The sequence below is a fragment of the Onthophagus taurus genome, chromosome 5 (assembly GCF_036711975.1).
Source record: "Onthophagus taurus isolate NC chromosome 5, IU_Otau_3.0, whole genome shotgun sequence".
NCBI lineage: Eukaryota > Metazoa > Arthropoda > Insecta > Coleoptera > Scarabaeidae > Onthophagus > Onthophagus taurus.
The window spans coordinates 6,848,150-6,872,775 of NC_091970.1; the positions used below are offsets into that span (position 1 = coordinate 6,848,150).

Consider the following 24,626-nt stretch of genomic DNA (forward strand, 5'->3'; position numbering starts at 1 on the left):
GTTAAATTTTAAAACCCCCTTTGTATCTTGCCGAAAGTAAATTGGTTCTTTCGCAAAGTGTCCGGAGTCAATAAACTTACATTTTTATTATTTATTTCCGTTTTTAGTTAATTTATACATTTTTAATTAATTAACATCTACTTGTAATATGTCAAGTACGCATTAACCACGTAATTATTTATTATTATACAAGGTTGTATACTTTGTATGTTAAAAAAATAGAAAACCGTTCTATTAAGCACCTTGAACCCGGACTTCGTGGATGATTAGTGATTAATTTACTTTCTCTTTTTCATTTCCTTAAGATAATCTAGATTTTTACTTAGGCATGTTAAGTTAAGTCATCTTTAATTAAATTTCTTTTGCAACTTTCAAACCGCAATCGAATCATAACTTTTTTCTCGAGTAACGAATTGATGCAGAAATATTTTTTCAGTTACAACTTTTTATTAACAATCAATGGGATTTTTATTGAAAAAATCCATTATAAAATGAACTAAAATGAGTTTTTAAAAATCGAATACATTTTTTTTTCTCTACAACGGCTAAGAATTGAGAAATAAAACTTATTGTGGTTATAAAAGATAACATTTTCTGAAAATTAAGATTAAAAAATTTTTTTTCTCTTAAATGGTTTGGAATTGAGGAATGAAACTTTTTGAGGTTATAAAGGAATGTTTGATGTTAAGTTATACCAAATTTTAAGTTTCCCACTTTAACGGTTTAATTACAAAAAAATTTTTAAGCCGCTTTAAATTTGATGTTTTTTATGACGGTTTTATTAAAAATGACTAAACTTTAAAAAATCGTATCTCAAAATAAAAATGAGATATCACGATGAGATAAAAAACATTTTGAAGCAAATTTAATCTAGTTTTATTGTGCCAAAAATAATTTCTTAGTTTCCATCAACTTAGTTGTTACGATTTTTTTAATTACACTCTGCATATTTACTACTTATTGAGGTTATATTAAAAATGGCTAACTTTAAAGAATCGTATCTCAAAATCAAAATGAGATATCACGATGAGATAAAAAGCATTTTGAAGCAAATTTAATCTAGTTTCATTGTGCCAAAAATAATTTCTTAGTTTCCATTAACTTAGTTGTTACGATTTTTTTAATCACACTCTGCTTATTTACTACATATTGAGGTTATATTAAAAATGGCTAACTTTAAAGAATCGTATCTCAAAATCAAAATGAGATATCACGATGAGATAAAAAGCATTTTAAAAGAAATTTAATCTAGTTTTATTGTGCCAAAAATAATTTCTTAGTATCCATTAACTTAGTTGTTACGATTTTTTTAATCACACTCTGCTTATTTGCTACTTATTGAGGTTATATTAAAAATGAGTAAACTTTAAGAAATCGTATCTCAAAATAAAAATGAGATATCACGATGAGATAAAAAACATTTTGAAGCAAATTTAATCTAGTTTTATTGTGCCAAAAATAATTTCTTAGTTTCCATCAACTTAGTTGTTACGACTTTTTTAATCACACTCTGCATATTTACTACTTATTGAGGTTATATTAAAAATGGCTAACTTTAAAGAATCGTATCTCAAAATCAAAATGAGATATCACAATGAGATAAAAAGCATTTTAAAAGAAATTTAATCTAGTTTTATTGTGCCAAAAATAATTTCTTAGTTTCCATTAACTTAGTTGTTACGATTTTTTTAATCACACTCTGCATATTTACTACTTATTAAGGTTATATTAAAAATGGCTAACTTTAAAGAATCGTATCTCAAAATCAAAATGAGATATCACGATGAGATAAAAAACATTTTGAAGCAAGTTTAATATAGTTTTATTGTGCCAAAAATAATTTCTTACTTTCCATTAATTTAATTGTTATGATTCTTTTAATCTCACTTTGCATATTATCTACTTACTCAGGTTATATTAAAAATGAGTAAACTTTAAGAAATCGTATCTCAAAATCAAAATGAGATATCACGATGAGATAAAAAGCATTTTAAAAGAAATTTAATCTAGTTTTATTGTGCCAAAAATAATTTCTTAGTTTCCATTAAGTTAGTTGTTACGATTTTTTTAATCACACTCTGCTTATTTGCTACTTATTGAGGTTATATTAAAAATGAGTAAACTTTAAGAAATCGTATCTCAAAATCAAAATGAGATATTACGACGAAATAGAAAGCATTTTGAGGCAAATTTAATCTAGTTTCATTGTGCCAAAAATAATTTCTTAGTTTCCATTAACTTAGTTGTTACGATTTTTTTAATCCCACTCTGCTTATTTGCTACTTATTGAGGTTATATTAAAAATGAGTAAACTTTAAAAAATCGTATCTCAAAATCAAAATGAGATATTACGACGAAATAGAAAGCATTTTGAAGCAAATTTAATCTAGTTTTATTGTGCCAAAAATTATTTCTTAGTTTCCCTTAACTTAGTTGTTGTAATTTTTTGTATTTGATCTTTTATTGTCGTAAGAGACAATAAAATGATGATATTGGAGTTATTTATGGATCAAAAAAGAACTATTTCACAGTAAATTTCATTTCCTTGTTTATTAAACAATTTATATCATCGGGAAGGATTTAAATCGTCCCTCCTCGCTTTCTCGTAGTGTTATTTATAGATGAACGATTATGTTTACATTTAAGAAGCGGTTGTTATACGTCTCTTTGAAGTCATCGTCGCTTCGCGTCAGCAACCGCCTTACGTGTAGCGTTAACCATGTTTTTAATCTCACCTTCTTTTCCTCATTTCAGAGAGACGTCACGAAAGAATGCATCTTCAGAGAGAAAATCAACGAGGACAACTACAACACTTACTCCTCGGTGAAATACTCAAACGTAAACAAAACGATGTACGTCGCGATGAACAGGTACGGGCAGACGCGAAAGCTCGTCTTAAGAGGGAACGCGGATCTAGGAAAATTAGCTTCGTATGCTCGAGCTTTGACGACGGTTCCACATCCGGATGTTCATCCAATTAGGCACGAGGCTCACCACTGTAGGGATGCGCCCTCGGATTTACCGGATGGTGGAAGTCCATCAGGAGCACGGTGCCCAATGGGGGCAAAGAAGAAAAAGAAAAAGAAGAAGCGAAAGTGTACTCACGCGGATCCTTGCGTTAAAAAAAACAATAAGAAATTAACGGGGAAAAAATGTTCGGGAGAGGACGGTGAAAAGTGCTCGCGAGTGTCGAACCAAAACAATAAAGGTGGTAATAAACGGAAAAATGGAGGGGGGCCCAAAAGATTGGCGGGATTGGGGAAGAATAAAAAGAAAGGTTTCAAAGGGAAACTATTTCAGGGGAACAAAAAAGGCGGTAAACGAACCACGACCACGACGGAACTAGCAGCAATCTCGACGACCACGACGGAAGAACCCATCGATGATGATTATTATGGGTTCGATAACAGCACTCACGCGGAGTGGGACGAAGCCAGCACGGCTTCCGTAGATGAATCTAGTACTACTACTACCATGCACCCAGACTGATGTGTTTATTTATTATTTACTATTTATTGTGTTTTTAATAATTTGTAAAACCAAGAAGACTTGTAGAGATTATTTAACGGACGAATATGCGAAGAAAAAGATAAAGAATGTGACAAAAATTGTTTAAAACCAGTATTTCAAAATCCATAAAAAAATACAAACAGGCTGTGTCCTTTTTACTATGTAATAGAAAAAGACCAACAAGTCTATATAATATATATAAATAAAAAATGAATACTTAATTTAATTTGCTCAGCAAATTACAATTAAACCCTAAAATTAAAAGAAAACTTTTTGTCACAATACATAATTATTACTAAGTAATCTCTTAATCATTTAGTAATAATTTAGTAAAAACTTCGCAAATAAACTGCAATATACACGTGTATCTCGCATCGCACCTCTTTTTACCCAATTACTCTCTTCAGATTTTATATGTAAATTACGTGCACGAAACAAATAAAATGTAATAATAGCAAATATAACTCGAAAAAAATAATCATGTTAATAATTCATCGGATATCGACGATGAATCAATCAGCTTCAGCTTTGAAATGGCTTCGAGACCCGTGTAGTTAGTTACCACCTCCACGTCCGCTATTCCAGTGAATCTGACCGAGAAGACAACATTCAGTGTACGCGAAATAAACTAAAAAAGAAAAATAAGTAAAAAGTAAACACTTAGGATAATACGAGAAAACGCATGATTAAGAAGCAAAAATAAACATGTTCGAAACTTATTGTTGTATTTATTTGATTTTACCTAATTTTAAAAAACTACTAAATTGATTTCAAACCATAATTTACAATTGAAAAAAATTCGAATTTCTAAAGAAATTGTGAAGTTCAAATTTACAGAATCAGAAGTTGTGCTCAAATTAAATTTGCAAGAATTTAAAAAAAAAATGGTTTCCGGACAACTAGATGACCAAAATAAATTTTTGTTCTATACATTTGCTGCACAATACGTTTTTATATCACATCATAAACTAGAATCTTTAAGCTTCAATTTAACATACATATCATATAATGATTCTTAAAAACACAGTAGATATGACTTTTTGAAAATTTAGTATTTTCTTTGATTTATAAATTTGATAATTTCTCCTATAATAAGTTTTTCTTGGAAATTTCAATAATATTATCTTATTGTTTTTATATCGCATCATAAACTAGAATCTTTAAGCTTCAATTTAACATACATATCATATAATGATTCTTAAAAACACAGTAGATATGACTTTTTGAAAATTTAGTATTTTCTTTGATTTATAAATTTGACAATTTCTCCTATAATAAGTTTTTCTTGGAAATTTCAATAATATTATCTTATTGTTCTTATATCACATCATAAACTAGAATCTTTAAGCTTCAATTTAACAGATATATCATATCATCATTCTTAAAAACACAGTAGATATGATTTTTTGAAAATTTAGTATTTTCTTTGATTTATAAATTTGACAGTTTCTTCTATAATAAGTTTTTCTTGGAAATTTCAATATTATCTTATTGTTTTTATATCACATCATAAACTAGAATCTTTAAGCTTCAATTTAACATATATATCATATCATGATTCTTAAATTTACAGTAGATATAATTTTTTGAAAATTTAGTATTTTCTTTGATTTATGAATTTGACAATTTCTTCTTAAATAAATTCTTCTTGGAAATTTCAATAATATTATCTTATTGTTTTTATATCGCATCATAAACTAGAATCTTTAAGCTTCAATTTAACATATATATCATATCATGATTCTTAAAAACACAGTAGATATGATTTTTTGAAAATTTAGTATTTTCTTTGATTTATAAATTTGACAGTTTCTTCTATAATAAGTTTTTCTTGGAAATTTCAATATTATCTTATTGTTTTTATATCACATCATAAACTAGAATCTTTAAGCTTCAATTTAACATATATATCATATCATGATTCTTAAATTTACAATAGATATAATTTTTTGAAAATTTAGTATTTTCTTTGATTTATGAATTTGACAATTTCTTCTTAAATAAATTCTTCTTGGAAATTTCAATAATATTATCTTATTGTTTTTATATCACATCATAAACTAGAATCTTTAAGCTTCAATTTAACATATATATCATATCATGATTCTTAAATTTACAGTAGATATAATTTTTTGAAAATTTAGTATTTTCTTTGATTTATGAATTTGACAATTTCTTCTTAAAAATTCTTGGAAATTTCAATAATATTATCTTATTGTTTTTATATCACATCATAAACTAGAATCTTTAAGCTTCAATTTAACATACATATCATATCATGATTCTTAAAAACACAGTAGATATGACTTTTTGAAAATTTAGTATTTTCTTTGATTTATAAATTTGACAATTTCTCCTATAATAAGTTTTTCTTGGAAATTTCAATAATATTATCTTATTGTTCTTATATCACATCATAAACTAGAATCTTTAAGCTTCAATTTAACAGATATATCATATCATCATTCTTAAAAACACAGTAGATATGATTTTTTGAAAATTTTGAATTTTCTTTGATTTATAAACTTGATAGTTTCTTCTATAATAAGTTTTTCTTGGAAATTTCAATATTATCTTATTGTTTTTATATCACATCATAAACTAGAATCTTTAAGCTTTAATTTAACATATATATCATATCATGATTCTTAAATTTACAGTAGATATAATTTTTTGAAAATTTAGTATTTTCTTTGATTTATGAATTTGACAATTTCTTCTTAAATAAATTCTTCTTGGAAATTTCAATAATATTATCTTATTGTTTTTATATCACATCATAAACTAGAATCTTTAAGCTTCAATTTAACATACATATCATATAATGATTCTTAAAAACACAGTAGATATGACTTTTTGAAAATTTAGTATTTTCTTTGATTTATAAATTTGACAATTTCTCCTATAATAAGTTTTTCTTGGAAATTTCAATAATATTATCTTATTGTTTTTATATCGCATCATAAACTAGAATCTTGAAGCTTCAATTTAATATATATATCATATCATGATTCTTAAAAACACAGTAGATATGATTTTTTCAAAATTTAGTATATTCTTTGATTTATAAATTTGACAGTTTCTTCTATAATAAGTTTTTCTTGGAAATTGCAATATTATCTTATTGTTTTTATATCACATCATAAACTAGAATCTTTAAGCTTCAATTTAACATATATATCATATCATGATTCTTAAATTTACAGTAGATATAATTTTTTGAAAATTTAGTATTTTCTTTGATTTATAAATTTGACAATTTCTTCTTAAATAAATTCTTCTTGGAAATTTCAATAATATTATCTTATTGTTTTTATATCACATCATAAACTAGAATCTTTAAGCTTTAATTTAACATATATATCATATCATGATTCTTAAATTTACAGTAGATATAATTTTTTGAAAATTTAGTATTTTCTTTGATTTATGAATTTGACAATTTCTTCTTAAATAAATTCTTCTTGGAAATTTCAATAATATTATCTTATTGTTTTTATATCACATCATAAACTAGCATCTTTAAGCTTCAATTTAACATACATATCATATAATGATTCTTAAAAACACAGTAGATATGACTTTTTGAAAATTTAGTATTTTCTTTGATTTATAAATTTGACAATTTCTCCTATAATAAGTTTTTCTTGGAAATTTCAATAATATTATCTTATTGTTTTTATATCGCATCATAAACTAGAATCTTTAAGCTTCAGTTTAATATATATATCATATCATGATTCTTAAAAACACAGTAGATATGATTTTTTGAAAATTTAGTATTTTCTTTGATTTATAAACTTGATAGTTTCTTCTATAATAAGTTTTTCTTGGAAATTTCAATAATATTATCTTATTGTTTTTATATCACATCATAAACTAGAATCTTTAAGCTTCAATTTAACATATATATCATATCATGCTACTTAAAAACACAGTAGATATAATTTTGTGAAAATTTAGTATTTTCTTTGATTTATAAACACAAATGGAAAGTGCCCAAAGCATCTTTTTCATATTTAATATATTAGAGATAATGCTGCAAATCAAAATTAAATTGATTAACCCGAAAAAACTCATGGAAATCTGGTTTTCTAATCAAATAGGAAATGGCAGAATATTTTTTGTTAATATTTGCCGTTTTAAAGATGATGAGGAATCTTCTGCAGCTCATATTAAACTAATCAAAGATTCTGCGCAATCCGAAATTTGTAAAAAATCATGAAAAACTAGTACTGCAATGAAATAAGAAATGTCAATACTTTTTTTTTCAATATTTGCTTTCTAAACATGATGAGCAATTTGCTGCAGCTCAAAGAACTAGTTTTGTAATGAAATAGAAGATCGCGTGCATTCTATAATCTCGGCAGCGTAGCTTCCTCAGGTGCCAAATGGTAAATTGTTCGCAAAAGACTTCTAATACTATATATTATGTTCTTATTGAATAATAAAATTTCTTATCTTAGGCTTCTGCTTATCTATAATTAAAAAAATTTTTTTAAAGCAGTTATTATTTTACATTATAATTTATTTAATGTAACTTTACACCCCACACATAAATCAAAATTAAATTATAACGGTAAGTTATGATCATTTTCTATTTGTGACATAAGATCCATTTTCATTTTTTGATTTTTGATGTAATCATCGGAGGAAATGTCATAATGAGTATGAAGTGTAGCGGGTGTGGTTATAACTTTAAACAGATCATTTTTCAAAATGTTTTTAAGTTTGCGACTACAATATTGATGAAAGCCCATATTTCTCGGTTCTTCTTGCGCAAAAACGAACTTAGCTTTCGGATATTTAGCGATTTCCGCTTGTATTAGATCGTAAGGGAACGGATAGATCTGTTCGATTCTTATAAAAGTGACGTCATCTCTATTTTCTTTTTGGCGAATCGCGTCGAATTCGTAAAACACTTTCCCGCAACAAAAAACGACCGCTTTTATTTTAGCTGGATCTTCGACCTTTTCGGTGATAATCCGTTTAAAGGTTGAGTTAGTTTTGAATTCGTCGAAATAGCTGATGTTTGCGTCGCTTGCTATTAAATTTCTAGGTAACAAATTTATTAACGGTCTTCTAAACGGCATCAAAATTTGTCTGCGAAGAACGTGGAAAAAATTCGCTGGCGTTGTTGGATAAGTTACAATCCAATTGCATTCGAATAATTGCTTTTTGTAATCAAATTCCATCACATCATCGTTCGCGCAGAGTTGGAGAATTCGTTCTGGGCGAAATGAACACGATGAAATCGTGGTAACGTTTCTTCCGTGAGGAAGATTTAAAACAATTCCGGACGGCTTTTTCCACTTTTCTATCCCACAAGATAAATATTCGTCAATTACAGCTTGGGGGATACCGGAAGAATCATCTTTTGCGTTCCAAACGACTAAAACGTTGGGGTCGCATTGAGAGTAACCGATTTCAAATCCTAAAATTGCTTCTTGAGATGAAGAATGATGCTGATTTTGAATGGAAAATTTCGCTTGGGCTGGATCAACGAAATCAATTGGACTAAAAATACATAAAATGATTCAATAATAATTTTATCTTAATAAGATAATTACGTGTAAGAAATGTTTTCCTTTTTTTGATGTTGAATAACATAATGGCGATTTTTCCACATATTTTCCTGAATCGATCCACTCAAACGAACTTGAATTCCTGCTTTTAACAATGATCCAAAAGCAATCGCTTCTGCTAAAGACCAATTAACATTTTTCTTTTTAAGAAGTGAGGTGCGACGTTTAAAGAGGCTTTCGATTTCGCTGTGGACTACGAAGTCGCCGAGGGGTGGTGAAGAATGAATCATACCGATGGACATAATTTCGTTTTCTTCAATCCCCGTTGAAGGAATATCACCTGGTTTGTTAAAACCAGCTAATTTCGGAGTATCAATCCATGAACCAACAGCATGCGTGCCTAAATCTTTAGAAGTTTCAAAAGCCGTTTTTAAAAGCTGTTGATATTTATCCGTGTATTCCGAAATCTGTAAAATTAAAGTTTAAATTAAAAAAATTATTTGTTTAAGATTAATATTTATTAAGGTTTCTTTTTCAATTTTTTTTTTTTAAGCAGTTCTTCGGCAAATTTTATCCGTTCACTTCGTTTCATATCTTTCAACTGTTTAATCATCCTCCTTCGCTCCAACCGATTACTTTCAGCTTTCTCGATTTCCTCAAAAGTCTCTTTAAAATCTTCTTTAATTACTTCACCGTCTTCAATATTTCCCAAAATATCGTCTTTTTTCTTACCCACATCTTTATCTTCTCCAACTATTTTTCCAGCCGTTTTCACTCGTTTTTGGTGAGCCTGAAAAGAAGCACAAAAACGATCGTGAAAACGGCTGAAAAAAAGTTGTTTCGACGATTCTGAAAGAAATTTAAACGAAACTTAAACGTTACTTACTAAATTTTCGGTGATTACGCCTTCTTTACTCAGGCGATTAAAGTATTTTTGAACAACATCTGGTTTGCTTTTTTTGCATTTAATCTTTAGCGGGGCATTCGGGTTTAATCCCATCAAATCGTCGAATTTAATTTCGTTGGAAGACATTAAATTAATTATGCAATCCTTTTTGAAACGATTCCTCCATTCAGATGCTATTATAGCCACTCTTTGAACAGCTTCTGGATCTTCTGCGTCAACGTGGAAAATTGGTGCATCTATCGTTTTTGCTAAATCTAAAAAACAATTTTTTTGTTGTTAACTCAAAGTTTAAAAGAAAATTAAATTCTAATTCAAGTTATTTTGGTGAGAGACGATGAGTTACGTCACTTTATGTGAATCAACATGGATTTGATGGGGATAGCCTTGGATTTATCGCGGTGAAACAGTTTTGCGAAACACAGTGATATTTAAATCCCTTAATACAAGAGAAAGGTGCGTTAATAAAGATCTTCGCATATACGAGTAATCTCGAAACTAGGTGTTGCTAAATCTTGTATTTTTCAACCTAATATCTATCTGTTTTGTAACATTTTTACCTCTTTAAAAGTGAAAAATTAAATTTTTTATACTGCAAGTATGTTATTAAATGAATTAGGAGGTATCGGAAAGGACTACAGCACTGACTTTTTTGTTGTTAGTTGCATTTCAATATTTCATGTCAATTTTGCTTAGTTTAATCTTCTAAAAATAGTAGATACTGTTCTGAAAATACTAGGAAATCATCTACAAGCAGTTTTAGTTTTCTGTTCACTATGTTAGTCTGCCATTAGGGTATATTGTCTTCTGTCAACTACATCTAGTCTTCTGTTAACACCACCTAGACTTGTTTAAGGAGTATTTAATATTTTTCCGGCAGTATTTAGTCCTTTGCAAGCACTACGTAATCTCCTGATAGCAGTAGATAGCTGCTATAAGTCTTCTATTAGCAGTTCTAGTCTCCTATTAGCAGTATATTGTCTTCTGCCAACATCTAGTCTCTTGCTAACATTACCAAGACTTGTTTAAGGAGTATTTAATGTTCCTTCGGCAGTATCTAGTCATTTGCGAAAAGTGCTTATGCTTCTGGAAGCAGTAGGTAGTCTTTATTTGTATGTCAAGGGGTTAAGGAGTATTTACTATTCTTTCTAGTCGTCTGCAAGCAGTTCTCTACGCTATCATTAAGAGTATATAGTCTTCTATAAACAATACCGGTCTTCTGTAAGCAGTATATAGTCTTTTGAAAGCAGTGCCTAATCTCTGGAAGCAGTAGATAGTCTTCTGCAAGTAGTTCTACTCTTTTATTAGCAGTTCTAGTCTGCCATTAGGAGTATATTATCTTCTATAAACAACATCTAACCTTCCACTAATACAACCTAGACTTGTTTAAGATATATTTAATATTGTTTCAGCAGTGTCTAGTCTTCTGCAAGCAGGTACTGCTCAGTTCTAGCCTTATATTAGCAGTTTAGTCTGCCATTAGGGATATATTCTTCTGTCAACAACACCTAGTTATCTGATAACGCAACCTAAACTTGTTTAAGGAGTATTTAATTATCCCTCGGCAGAATCTAGTCATCTGGGAAAAGTGCCTATGCTCCTGGAAGCTGTAGGTAGTCTTTATTTGTATGTCATGGAGTTAAGGAGTATTCACTATTCTTTCTAGTCGTCTACAAGCAGTTCTACGCTATCATTAAGAGTATGTAGTCTTCTATAAACAATACCGGTCTTCTCTAAGCAGTATATAGTCTTATGAAAGCAGTGCCTAATCTCTGGAAGCAGTAGGTAGTCTTCTGCAAGCAGTTCTAGTCTTCTATTAGCAGTTCTAGTCTCCTATTAGCAGTATATTGTCTTCTGCCAACATCTAGTCTCTTGCTAACATTACCAAGACTTGTTTAAGGAGTATTTAATGTTCCTTCGGCAGTATCTTGTCATTTGCGAAAAGTGCTTATGCTTCTGGAAGCAGTAGGTAGTCTTTATTTGTATGTCAAGAGGTTAAGGAGTATTTACTATTCTTTCTAGTCGTCTGCAAGCAGTTCTCTACGCTATCATTAAGAGTATATAGTCTTCTATAAACAATACCGGTCTTCTGTAAGCAGTGCCTAATCTCTGGAAGCAGTAGATAGTCTTCTGCAAGCAGTTCTACTCTTTTATTAGCAGTTCTAGTCTGCCATTAGGAGTATATTGTCTTCTATAAATAACATATAACCTTCTACTAATACAACCTAGACTTGTTTAAGGTATATTTAATATTGCTTCAGCAGTGTCTAGTCTTCTGCAAGCAGGTACTTGCTCAGTTCTAGCCTTATATTAGCAGTTTTAGTCTGCCATTAGGGATATATTCTTCTGCCAACAACACCTAAGTAGACTTGTTTAAGGAGTATTTAATATTCCCTCTTTAATCATGGATAAACTAAGTAGTAGAATATTACACAAAGTAACGCGTAATCATTAAGTGAGTAATTATGTATAAAGTAAGTAAGAATTATGTATAAATAAATAAAAATATTACTTGAGAAGAATTGCGATTGGAATTCCAAATTGAAATTATTCAAAACAATATGAATAGTTCCTCCTGTATTAGACCCAGATGAACAGGTTAACGCGTAAATTTCGGAACCCAAAACATCGGTGTTTTGATGAATCAAAATCGGAAGGATTTCGTTTTCCGTTTTGAACAATTGCTCAATTTTGGATCTCCCCAACGTAATGGGAGCCATGATGTTCATGTTGTTTGGCCCAACCATCATGGTTAATCTCGTTTTTTTATTCGAATTTGTATCCAATCTAAAAAGAAATAAAAAATGATTAAAAACGAAATAGTTAATAATAAAATCATGATTTACTTGACTTGATCTGTCCCTAAATAAGACGTGAAGAATTCGTTTTGATGGAGATAACCCATCAGTTTCACCAAAGGAACTCCGAAGATGTTTGCTAAAACGTTTAATCTCCCTTTTTGTGCCATTCCAAAAACGTAATGATCAACGCCGAATGAGGAGCTGTGATCGATTATCATTCTGATGCAGGGAATTAACATTTCGCAACCTTCCAAACTGTTTAATCCACCGGTACTTGGACAATTTGTGTTTATAAATTTTTCAAAGCTAGAAGTTAATTCATTAAATGGAATTTTTTTTTTGATATATTTTTTTGTTCATACCAAGCTGTACGGGTTAATCTTGAAAATAATAATCTTTTCTCGTCTTTCGTTAAATTGAAAATGTTGGGAGTTTCGAATTCTTTGCGTAAATAATCGCATTGAGTAAAACTATTCATGTGCATAAATTCTAACCCTATCGAGTTACAATAAGTATCTTCTAAACGATTGATGATTTCAAATAGACTCAAACGCGTTTCTTTTCCGCTTATATAAGTTGTCGGTGACGGTAATGCAAATAAATTATTCAATTTTAATTCGGCTAAAGAGAAATTAAATTTAACTCAATGAATTTGAATAAAAAAAAATGTTTACATTTAACTTTCTTCAATAAAGTTTTATGTTCCTCTTCGGCAATCGCATTTTTTTCGCTTAAATTTGGATATAATTTGGCAAAGTAGTGTCCACGAATCTATTTTAAATTAAATCAAACGAAATAATTAAAAAAATAAACAAATTTAATTATATCTCACTTGATAGCTTCGAATTAATTGTTGCACCAATAAAAATTGTTTCAAATTGATCTCTCTTTCATCTCGCTTTTGAACTTTTTCTTTTTTCTTAATTTTCCCGACTTCGGCCAGCGATTTCGATTTGATTTTCGTGCGATCGTAATGGGAGATTGACTTGAAAAATGAATCCCAAGGCTAAACGGTACAAAAAAAAATTTTAATCGTGAAAAAGAAACGAATTGTTTAAAGTTGATTACAGCAGGCACGTTTTTAGGATCACTCAACCATTTTTCATAAATCGTTCGTACACCGCCGATTTCAGTTTCGCCGATAACCGTAGATCCGCTCCTGAAGAGGTCTTGATTCACTTTTTTCAATCTGCACAAGCAGTTCGCTGATCGACGGGACGTCATAGCCGAAAGTGTCGGTAATAACCAGAGAATCTGCCCATTTAATTTGGTTTGATGAGTTTTTTACACGAAAATTTTTCCTAAAAATTTTGACTTTGAAAACACCGAATATGACAACAACAAAAATTTATTTATTTCTTTTCTATGGAAACATCACATCATCCTAGTAATAAATAAGCAACAATTTATATGCAATTATTGAATTAATTGATATCTGCACAAGCTGGTACAGAAATTGACTAAAATGTTCAACAAGGAAATATCAGTCGATATTTCAGGTAATAGTTCAAACGGAATAACCTCAGAATTAGTGATAGCACCCTTTTGCATAGCCTAGTAGGTAGCACCAAGTTTGATAGATCCATTTTCCTCATTTTTGCCTTATTTTTGGTGTCTCTAGCACCCACTTACTTTTAGATCTTCTCTAAAAACATTAATTGATGTTCCTGCAGCTTCTTGTCGCCATGGAATTGTGAACGATGTTTCAGTTCAAACAACTTTGTGAGAGCTTAACTCTCCTTAAAGATATCCTTCATGAATCAAGAGCTTTACGTCTCTATCCTATAAATGTTAAAGTTCTTAAGTTGTCTTACATCGTCCATGTAGTGTAGTTTTAGCCTTCCTATTCCAGTCTTCATTACTTAATTATTTGCTATTAAACAAGCTTTTTTTTCTATAAGCTTCAAAAGCTCTATACTCGAATGTTCAAGTTTTATAGTTGACATTTCGATTAGCTCCATCTATCGGCAGAATTGATAATAATTTGTGTTTCGTTTATAATTAATAAACGGAACGTATTTAATAATATATTTGTTTTCAACTATACTTAATACTTAAAAAACATTATTTAAGATTTATTTGTAAACTTTAAAATTTTTTTTATAAATAAATTAAGGTATTTATTGATTACGAGTGGTGACATCTAGTGATTGAAAAAAGTTTTGTACTTGAGTTGAAATAATAACATTTAATTTTATTGAATTAATTCTAATTTATTTCAGTTATAGGAATGATTTGATTTAATTTGAAGTAATTTTACATATTAACGTAAATAATTTCGGTAAGAAAAGATTATAAAAATTATATTGAGAAAATCGGTCACGCAGCGCCATCTTTTGATATTGAACGTTTGTTTTAACTGTAACTTTAAATACTGATTTAATTAATGATCTAATTTTGTATTAAACATTTTCAAAAATTCTTTTATAATTAACATCCTCAAATTAATTTAATGAAACTGATATTAAAAAATAATTTTAAATTTTTCAATAAATTTACTTAATAAATTCTGATAGATGTCGTTTTAACAATTGACGTATTCGTTTTTTTGACGGTAGCCATATTGTTTTGCGTATATGTCAGTGGTGTTCTTTCATATTGAGTCTCCTTAAAAGATTGAGCACGTTATTTATTAAACGGTTTAATCAAAAATTGTGTACGATGACGGCTCACGATCAGATGAGGGCGATGTTGGATCAGCTAATGGGTACAGGTAGAAATGGTAAGTGGATAAAAAGAACTGGATGGATGCGATGGTGTTGAAACGATTAACAAATTAATTTTCTTTTTGTGTTGGGTTTATTTAGGGGAGAACAACCGATTCCAGGTGAAATTTAACGACCCAAAGGTGTGCAAATCGTTCCTGCTGGGTTGCTGCCCCCATGAGATCCTTTCCTCCACGGTAAGTTACGTAAATGTGCCGCAAAAGAAAAATATATATATATATATATATAGGCAGTAGACGAGTATTGATTTTTTATTTTGTTATTTTTATTTATAATCTTTCTGTTATTTGTTTTTCAAAATTAATAGTCGCAAAAAAATCGAAGTTATTTAAGAATTATGTTAAAAATTTAAAGAAATTAAAAGTTGTATCAAAAAAAATTTATATTTACACACGTAGATTGGTTTTTTTGATTATTTCCCGGTTGGACTAATGTGCGAAATGTATTTTCAGAAACTTCAATTTACTATTAAATGATGAGGGATAGGTGTAAATTTTGTATGTAAGTACTATGACGTACGTATAAAAAAAATACTATTAAAACTTACTAGGTTAATATGTGGGTAGTAATGGTTCCTTAGCTACGTTTTTCGTGCTGAAGTTAAATTTATTTTATTTTTTCAGACCCATTGTCTTTTATCAATTTTCACAATCAAAAATTTTTGTCTCAATCGCCCAAAAAATTCGTAAATATTGATAAAACGCAATCGGTCCTTTAAAAACTTTGTTAATAACAACATAAAGATATTCAAAATTTCCCGGATATGATCTACAATCATTTTCTTTGCACTATTGGACTTTGATAATTATTGTAATCACTATAGATTGTTATTTCTTTAGTGATTATAGTAAAAATTCAATATCCATTCGTACAGATTGAAATCAAGCAACAAAACAATTAAGGTATGGTAAAAAAGTATGATAATGAACGGAATCGTACGCTAAGGATACCCAAATTTCCGTTTCTTAAACCACTCGGTAAGTAAAAAAAAAAATGAAAATAAAAAGTAACCAGAAACAATAAAGAAAAAGATGGAATCGCGAAAGGAACTCGTGTCCACCCCTCTATCAGTCTTATAATTTTTTCTTTCTCTCAGTCAAGATAACACACACGAGTGCATGTAAATTAGAGAAAATTCACTGAATTCCGTGAGTATCTCAAGTTTAAACGATCTACGACCGATCTATGTTTATTATTGTTCTTATTTTTTTCCTTATTTTATTATGTTTTCCTTAAAGATAAAAATTTAATTGTACGAATCAATTGTGTCTTTATTGTGAGTATGAAATACGTACAATTAATTAATGGTAATCCGTTTTGGTTTTATGTTTTAATATTTGAAATAATATTCATTGCACCTTTTTGAAATCAACAACGAAGCGAAGATGGTGTGCTTCTTTTCCTACAGCGTTATTGGTGCGTGTATTCTTTTACAATTAGAGATATTTTGGATAAATGTGTATTTTTTTATTTGCAAATTTTAATTTTATATTGATTTCTTTTTAAAGGCCGTTCGTCCAGGTCCAGTGTGGAAATCAAAAGAGGCAACCAGTTGTTTGTGAATAAATAAATTTTTGTTAGGATACATCTAGATCTACACCTTGTTGAGCCACAACTATGCAAATAATTACGAAAATTCTATTTTCTGACTTTTAATTAAAAGTCGTTGTTTTGAGCAATGCTACAATCGTATTTTTTTTCCTTCTAATAGGATGATGTCCTATTTTTTTATACCTTTAGGTCTCCTGTGGCTCTGATGTCCAATGTTCATACCATTTTTTAGATGGTTTCGTTTGGTGTCTGATTTTTCTAGCATGGTCTATTTGGCCAATCTTTCCTGAGATATCCCAACATCTTTAACACATTCATTTCTTCCCCTTGTATTGTTCTATTTGTCAATGTAATTTACTGGTTTCTTCATGTGTATCCTTCTCTTCTTACTTCATTTATAAGATTTCTGTTACTAAAGTTTTTACTCCTAAATAGTTAAACTTCATAGTTTGATGGATTATTTTATTGTCCACTTCAAGCTTGTATCTAATTGGTTCCTTAGAAATAATTGGTTGTTTTTTCGGATGAAATCAACATATTGATATCTTAAGACAGTGTTTTTCAACCTTTGTCATTGCGCGGAACCCTTTTTTGAGATAATTTTTTTATGGAAACCTTCGTACAGTAACACACCCAGATTTGATTTTAGGGATTGATGTGTCGCATTATAATTACATATTACATGTTGTGAACAAGATGCGTCTCTGCCTTCGTTGTAAAAATTCTATACAAGAGTAACTAACTTGTGTTTATTCAAACAAAAAGATAAATATTCCTTATAAAATATAAATATGTTATAGTAATAGATAAATACTTATAAATAGATAAAGACTTTATTGTGCTTGTTTATTACTACACAATTTATCAATATCTGGATGAATTGATGTTAATTGGAGACGCATATCATTTTTAGCATCAAGTCGATTTCTGTACTTCGTTTTTATAGCGACGTATGTGGAAAAGGATTTCTCACAGAGATGTTTGGAAATTTCTGGATATTCATCCAATAATTTTATCCAAAATGGACCAATGCCATCATGTGCAAATGTAGATTTTAATGTGGTGTCGGTATGTATATCTATAAGTTGTTCTTTTTCCTTAATTGGGAATGTATCGACCTTAAAAATTGTAGTATTTGGTCCTTGAATTGAAAGATTAACGTCGTTCAGGTACTAAAATATGTCTGCAAGGTTAGCTAAAGTTGACTAAATTTTGAAACCAACTATTATCATTAAGTTTTCTAGCAAATTCACAGTTAAAAAGATACGAATTTCATCAAGCAATTCCTAGAATCGGGTTACAACCTCTCCCTTCGATAATCATCTTACATCAGTATGAAGAAGGAGATTTTCATATAAGCTTCCACGTCATCACACAATAGGGTAAATACTCTGGCATTTAAGGGTCTGGATTTGATGAATTTAACGGCGTCATTAAGAACTTTTTGCAGAGACAGCCTTGATGTCCGGAACTAGTTTCTTTATACGTGCTATTACACCCTTTACGACACCAACCATACCTTTAACTCCATCACTACATACAGAGTGTTCAGAAATTGGCGGATAATCTACACGTAGCGACATTCTAAATTACGAAAATTGCTAATCCAGCCACGTCTGTAGATTCATCCATTTGTGAAGTAAAGCCATCTTTAGCGTGTTACAAACCATTCACTAGTTCTGAAAATATTTTGGATAATTCTATCAATTCCCGGAAGCATTGCTAAATTTTGAAACCCGTTGGAAATATCTTTCTAATTCTGCCAACTTTGGGAAGTATTGTGCTTAATTATACGAGCTTCTAAAAATATTTTGCTTAATTCAGCCATTTTCTGGAAGCATTTTGCTTAAAGAAATATAACTCAAGAATATTCTTTATTATATTTAGTCAAATGTGTAGCCTATATTAATGTATATGTCAATTTTAGAATACAGGTAATCGAGTAACGTCGAATTTGGTTACAATTTCGTAAATAACGCGGTTAATTTTCTTCATAAATGTTAATTAAGTTCCTCCTGATGATGGTTAGCATACCGAAACCGGTATGTTGTTATGTATATTGAAATTGCCCAAGTTCCTCAAATATATCACAAGCAACGGTGTCATTTTTTGGTTTCCAACGGTTTTCATAATCAGATGATTATGAATATAAACTTCATAGTAATAATTTTATAACGACAGTCGGCCTAAAATATTAACATTTTTCCTTTAATTTTTTAAAAGAATTTATTTTGCTCTAAATCTATAAAGAGTGTTTGTAAATGTTTCAAAAAATCTCTCTGATACATTTTTTCTTTATTATTATAACTTTATTTCTTTTTGTACGTTCTCTTCACACCTCAAAAAAAAAATTAAATAAAAGAAACGCTGTGTATGTTGAAAAAAATGTGTTGTCGTAAATAAATTTCTTCCAGTAAAAATCGAAAATTTCTTGATTTTAAAATTTATGCTCCACGCTAATCGTACGGTTTTTTGTAATTTGTTATGTTGGCAGCGTATGGACCTTGGGGAATGCCCGAAAATCCATGATCTCGCCCTGCGAGCGGATTTTGAAAAGGCCCAAGCCTCTAGAGATTACTTCTACGATTTGGACGTAAGATGAAAGAAATATGATAATAATAAATATACCTTTCGGATGTTTCTTTTAATTTTAAGGCTATGGAACATCTTCAGGCTTTCATTAGCGACTGCGATAGAAGAACGGAGGCGGCTAAGCAAAGACTGGCGGAAACCCAAGAAGAACTTTCAGCGGAAGTTGCGGTTAAAGCTAATAGCGTTCATGAATTGGCCGAGCAAATTGGGCAAAAATTGGCTAAAGCTGAACAACTTGGCGAAGAAGGATTTGTTGATGAAAGTATGAAACTTATGGAAGAGGTGATTTTTAAGCATTCTTAATTTAATTCTTAATTAATGAATTAATTTTTTTTATTAGGTGGATGAATTAAGGAAGAAAAAACTTGAAGCTGAACAAGAATACAGAAACTCAATGCCAGCTAGTAGTTATCAACAACAAAAACTCCGCGTTTGCGAAGTTTGCTCCGCTTATTTAGGCATTCACGACAACGATAGGCGATTAGCGGATCATTTCGGTGGAAAACTCCATTTGGGTTTTATTAAAATTCGGGAGAAACTCGCCGAACTTGAAGTAACTCAAAATTAATAAATTAATCAATATCTTAATTATTTAATTTTTTTTAGAAAACCTCTGAAAAACGCAAAGAAGAACGGCGTAAAGCACGGGATACGGATCGTGATAAAGATAGAGAGGATCGTTACAGACATCGCGAAACTTACGTCGGTGGTCGCGAACTCGATCGAAGATCGAAACGTCATCGTTCAAAGTCCCGCGAACGAAGGGATAGGGAGCGTGAAAAAGACAGGGGAGAACAAAAAAGTCGTTCGTATCGCTCTAAGTCTAGGAGTCGCGATAGGGACCGTCGTTCCCACTCCAGACACTCCGGGTCTGGAAATTCCGACCGAAGACGCGAACGTGATAGAGATTAAAACGGTAGTAATAATTTTTTTTTCTTCGTTATTTCTGATTTCTTTGTCCAATTAGGAGTCCGTTTAGGGCCGGTGCTTTAGATCACCTTCCCCCGTCTAATTTTATTTCTTTAATGATGTGTTGGTTTGGCTATTCTGATGTTCTGTGTACATTTCATATAACGTTATTAAGTTTTTATTCCCTTTCACACAATTTAATATAATTTTTTGTTATTTAAGGGTTGTAATCATATAATTACTTAAGTCTTTAATCTATTTTGGGTGCCCCCTTGTAACTGGTAATGTTATCAAGATAAAGATAACTTACTTTACGTTTGTGGGCTCGAATTAATAAAGAAACTGACTATGTACATAAATGTTGGAAGTTTTTTTCCTTCATTGTAATGTATTTCCTAAATCACTTTCCTATTTATTATTTGATTAAAACTAATGATGGAAAAATCTAAAAGGATTGGTACATATTTTGTTGTGCGTTTTCAGATGCACTGCTAAACCAAAATTTTTTAGTTAATTTTTTTTTTAATCAATGCGAAATGACCCAAAAAACACATTAAAAATAAAAAGAAAGTACTGAAAAGTGATTAACACTAAATTAACTTCAGTTATAAAACTTCTATTATATGATAACTAACTTCAGGTTTAAAATGTCAACCTCAATTTTGACATGTTCATAATCTCATTAAAAATCCTTTAAAATGAGTACAAACACGGCATATTTATCTTCAATATTAATGAAGTTATAGTCAACTTCTGGTTAAGAATATCAACGTCAATTTTGACATATTTGTAATCGTCGTGAAAAATCGTATGTCCACGACTACCTTATGAATGAGTTTTCTAAACCAAAATGGTAGTCATTTTTCACGGAGTGAATAATAGCGGTGAATAATAATCATTATCCACGGGTAGCCATCTTGACCAGACTAATAATAATTATTTGAAACGTTAAAAGTTCAAAAAACGTCAATTTAATTCAATTTTTTAGATGTTTCTAAATGTTTGACATTAAGAAAACCTAAACAAATTCCTTTTTTCGTATGATTTAAGCATAAATTAATTAATTTTCATAAAGAAAACGACGTTTTATAAAACTGACATTTAATTTTGACAAATTGTTGTGAAGTTGGTTACAGTTAGTAACATTGAATTTGTGTCACATTGACGTTTAACCTTTATTCAAAAATTTATTTAAAAAATAAATTTATGGAATCAATTTCAATAGTCGTGGACAAAGTATAGTATTCTACTCGCATATAATGAGCTATTATTCACTCAGGTTAATTATGCCACTCGCTACGCTCGTGACATAAACTTAACCTTCGTGAATAATAGCCCTCATTATGTGCTCTTATAATAATATACTATTGTCCACGACTACCTTGTAATATATACCTTATGAATGAGTTTTCTAAAACAAAAAGGTAGTCATTTTTCACGGAGTGAATAATAATCATTATCCACGGGTAGCCATCTTAACCAGACTAATAATGATTATTTGAAACGTCAAAATTTCAAAAAACGTCTATTTAATTCAACTTTTTAGGACTTTTTAAAGGTTTGACATTAAAAAAACCTCAACAAATTCTTTTTTTCGTATGATTTAAGCATAAACTAATTTTCATAAAGAAAACGACGTTTCATAAAATTGACATTTAATTTTGACATCTTGTTGTGAAGTTGGTTACAGTTGCTAACATTGAAAATTTATTTAAAAAATGAATTTAGGGAATCAATTTCAATAGTCGTGGACAAAGTATAGTATTCCACTCACATATAATGAGCTATTCTTCTATATATTATAGATTATATTCTATTATATATAATAGCCTTCATTATATGCTCATATAATAATATACTATTAAAATGAGTCCAAACATGATACGTTTAATTCCAATATTACTCGAAATATAAGCAACTTCCGATTTGAAATGTCAATGTCATTTTGACATTCTTAATTTTTATAAAATGTCTTAATATTTTTCACAAAATATAATTAAAAAAAAATCTAAAATTAAGGTTGGTATTAATATTTAAAAATTAAATTGTTATCTTCATTGTTGCTAACTTCGGGTTTAATTCAAAATTTTTTGTTTTTTTGATAAGTACGTCAGCTTTGGACTCATTTTAAAGGTTTTTTAATGAAGATGACATATATATATCGTACGCAATGCTAATGACAGAATCTTGGACCTGGTACTTAGTAACTCCTTCATCGTCACAGATATCACTCAGTGTACTAACCAATTGGTACAAGTGGACTCCCATCACCCCGCTTTAGCACTTTCCATCAATTCTTCCTTGCGTCCCCTTCGCGAAAATTGCTTGCATAAATATCTCTTCTTGTTTTACTCAATTATCCGTAGTGCGGTTGACGAGCATGTTCCTCATCGAACTGTGCATAAACGTAGATTTCCATCATGTTATTCGCTGTGTACTATCAAAGTCATTAAAGAAAAGCTATAATATCATAAAAAGTGGAAGTCCACAGGTTGCGATAATTATTATGAAACGTTTCGCTTGCTCAAAGCTCGCACTAAAACATTAATCACAGCCGATTACAGGACTTTTCTTGACGTCACACAGGCTAATATGTGTGTCAGCCCGTATGATGCAAATCGGACTTGAAATCGTATAACGTGATTGGCGCTTAGCTTTATCCTTTAAAACAAATGGTATTTTAGGTCTTTCGGTATTCGGCATTGTTTCTAAGATAAGTTACACCTTTACCTACCAGACAGCATGAAAATGTGTCAAGTGATGTATAACGCGGTCTAATTAACACTAGAACTAGAATGTTTCATGTTTAGCCCTACGTCGCTTAAGACTGCTAAACCCCAATGGTTCTAGGTGTAGTGTTAGCTCTAATGATATAGAACTAGTAATTTGATTTTGGGCTAAACTCGGCTTTCTCAATTTTTTTTTTACATTATGAACCTTATTAAGTCTCAAATTAACACTAGAAGCCACAAATAAAGTAAATTAATCATTTGGTAATTCAAAGTGTGAAATATTAGATGCGTGACGTCACGAACGGTCCGTCGCGGGATGTAGTAATCCTCTTACAATTAGATTCTACCGTCTTTGTATATTGAAACAAGTTAAGAAGATAAAAAATAATTTATTAATGCACTAAATTCGAAATAACATTACTTTTTCTTATTCAACCTATTAATCATATTTTCAATCATATTGGCGTCGACCAATCCAATAAATTTATCGACGATTAATCCGTTTTTAATGGCAACAACTGCAGGAACGGCTTTTACCTCAAAAGTATCCGCTAATTCGGTGTAATTTTCGACATCGACCGTCGCTAAATCAACGTTTTCCATGTTTTCTAATAATTCAGTTAATTTTGGTGTGAGAATATGGCAAGGTTCGCACCATTCCGCGTGAAAATTTACAATTACAGGATTTTCTGAATGTAAAACTTTTAAATGGAAATCGTTGTCGTCCTTTATATGGATTAATTTTTTTAGCTTTGATGTGCTGTAAATTGATCGGCATTGAAAAAGCGCTTTTTTTATTAAGGACGAATTCATTTTTTTTAAAAGGATTTTAATAGTTTTGGACGAATTGGATCAATACAATGGAAAATAAATAAACAAATTAAGGATAATAAGGTTGAAATTATTAAAAACGTTAAGAATATACTTTTATAGAAGAAAGTGTAGTCTTTTTCTTCCTGAAAAACAAACAAAATCATTTTTTTTTAATTAAAATTAATTTATCTTTAATCTTATACCGTTTGAGATATTGATGTAATTTCTTGTTTCGTTTCTGTTGGAATAACAATTAAGATAATAGTTATCAATGTAGCAACAGCTAAAGAAATCCAACCAATGTTACTTTGCACACGCACTGAATACACAAAAATAACACAGGTTAATATCCAAACTATGATTAATATTAATAATCCTAACCCTATATTTCCCACTGTGGTCATAATTCCTCTTCAAAACTTTTTCATCGAAGATTTTTTTTAGACACTTATATCACTGCGTCATTTTTAACCTCTTTAACACCAATGACTTATAAAACCATGTGGATGAAGCCGCGATGTCAACAAACGGGCTTAAAATAGACAAAGATGGATATAATGAAA

The 24,626-nt window shown here is 30.0% G+C and overlaps 4 protein-coding genes across 7 annotated transcripts in view; 2 read left to right on the forward strand and 2 right to left on the reverse strand.

The window, feature by feature from the left end:
• The window catches only part of LOC111417165 (fibroblast growth factor branchless), a 60,073-nt gene extending 55,844 nt beyond the window's left edge, over positions 1-4,229 (forward strand). For all 3 annotated transcript variants that reach the window (XM_023049368.2, XM_071195783.1, XM_023049367.2), the window contains one exon: positions 2,755-4,229. In XM_023049368.2, coding sequence (XP_022905136.1) covers positions 2,755-3,489 — 735 coding nt within the window. In that variant the 3' untranslated portion in view covers positions 3,490-4,229. The remainder of the gene's footprint in view (positions 1-2,754) is intronic.
• Positions 4,230-8,017: 3,788 nt separating this feature from the next.
• Positions 8,018-14,282, reverse strand: LOC111417186 (2-oxoglutarate dehydrogenase-like, mitochondrial). The gene is made up of 9 exons (XM_023049391.2): positions 13,809-14,282; positions 13,573-13,746; positions 13,415-13,511; positions 13,103-13,361; positions 12,786-13,046; positions 12,452-12,726; positions 9,922-10,196; positions 9,081-9,502; positions 8,018-9,027 (listed from the first exon to the last, which is right to left on the reverse strand). The coding sequence occupies exons 1-9, from the start codon at positions 13,962-13,964 to the stop codon at positions 8,082-8,084; spliced, it is 2,865 nt and encodes a 954-aa protein (XP_022905159.1). The 5' UTR covers positions 13,965-14,282; the 3' UTR covers positions 8,018-8,081.
• Positions 14,283-15,295: 1,013 nt separating this feature from the next.
• Positions 15,296-20,877, forward strand: LOC111417146 (putative RNA-binding protein Luc7-like 1). 2 transcript variants are annotated; one of them, XM_023049339.2, is made up of 6 exons: positions 15,296-15,462; positions 15,548-15,642; positions 19,512-19,610; positions 19,673-19,891; positions 19,950-20,162; positions 20,216-20,877. In XM_023049339.2, the coding sequence occupies exons 1-6, from the start codon at positions 15,402-15,404 to the stop codon at positions 20,519-20,521; spliced, it is 993 nt and encodes a 330-aa protein (XP_022905107.1). In that variant the 5' UTR covers positions 15,296-15,401; the 3' UTR covers positions 20,522-20,877. The 2 variants fall into 2 exon arrangements, with proteins under 2 accessions (XP_022905107.1, XP_022905108.1); XM_023049340.2 differs by lacking the exon at positions 15,296-15,462 and adding an exon at positions 15,919-15,967 and having other exon boundaries at positions 15,554-15,642.
• Positions 20,878-23,623: 2,746 nt separating this feature from the next.
• On the reverse strand, positions 23,624-24,549 carry LOC111417184 (thioredoxin, mitochondrial). The gene is made up of 3 exons (XM_023049389.2): positions 24,445-24,549; positions 24,267-24,382; positions 23,624-24,206 (listed from the first exon to the last, which is right to left on the reverse strand). The coding sequence occupies exon 3, from the start codon at positions 24,061-24,063 to the stop codon at positions 23,668-23,670; it is 396 nt and encodes a 131-aa protein (XP_022905157.1). The 5' UTR covers positions 24,064-24,206; positions 24,267-24,382; positions 24,445-24,549; the 3' UTR covers positions 23,624-23,667.
• Positions 24,550-24,626: the final 77 nt, after the last annotated feature.

What these genes read in the sequence shown, in the direction of transcription:
- LOC111417186 (XM_023049391.2), bottom strand. Translation starts at nt 13,964, where the DNA reads ATGACGTCCCGTCGATCAGCGAACTGCTTGTGCAGATTGAAAAAAGTG. An exon ending in AATTAATTCGAAGCTATCAA is followed by an intron (nt 13,512 to 13,572) that starts GTGAGATATAAT and finishes AATTTAAAATAG; the next exon opens with ATTCGTGGACACTACTTTGC. An exon ending in TTTATTGAAGAAAGTTAAAT is followed by an intron (nt 13,362 to 13,414) that starts GTAAACATTTTT and finishes ATTTCTCTTTAG; the next exon opens with CCGAATTAAAATTGAATAAT.
- LOC111417146 (XM_023049339.2), top strand. Translation starts at nt 15,402, where the DNA reads ATGACGGCTCACGATCAGATGAGGGCGATGTTGGATCAGCTAATGGGT. An exon ending in ATGAGATCCTTTCCTCCACG is followed by an intron (nt 15,643 to 19,511) that starts GTAAGTTACGTA and finishes TTATGTTGGCAG; the next exon opens with CGTATGGACCTTGGGGAATG. An exon ending in ATTACTTCTACGATTTGGAC is followed by an intron (nt 19,611 to 19,672) that starts GTAAGATGAAAG and finishes TTTAATTTTAAG; the next exon opens with GCTATGGAACATCTTCAGGC.
- LOC111417184 (XM_023049389.2), bottom strand. Translation starts at nt 24,063, where the DNA reads ATGAATTCGTCCTTAATAAAAAAAGCGCTTTTTCAATGCCGATCAATT.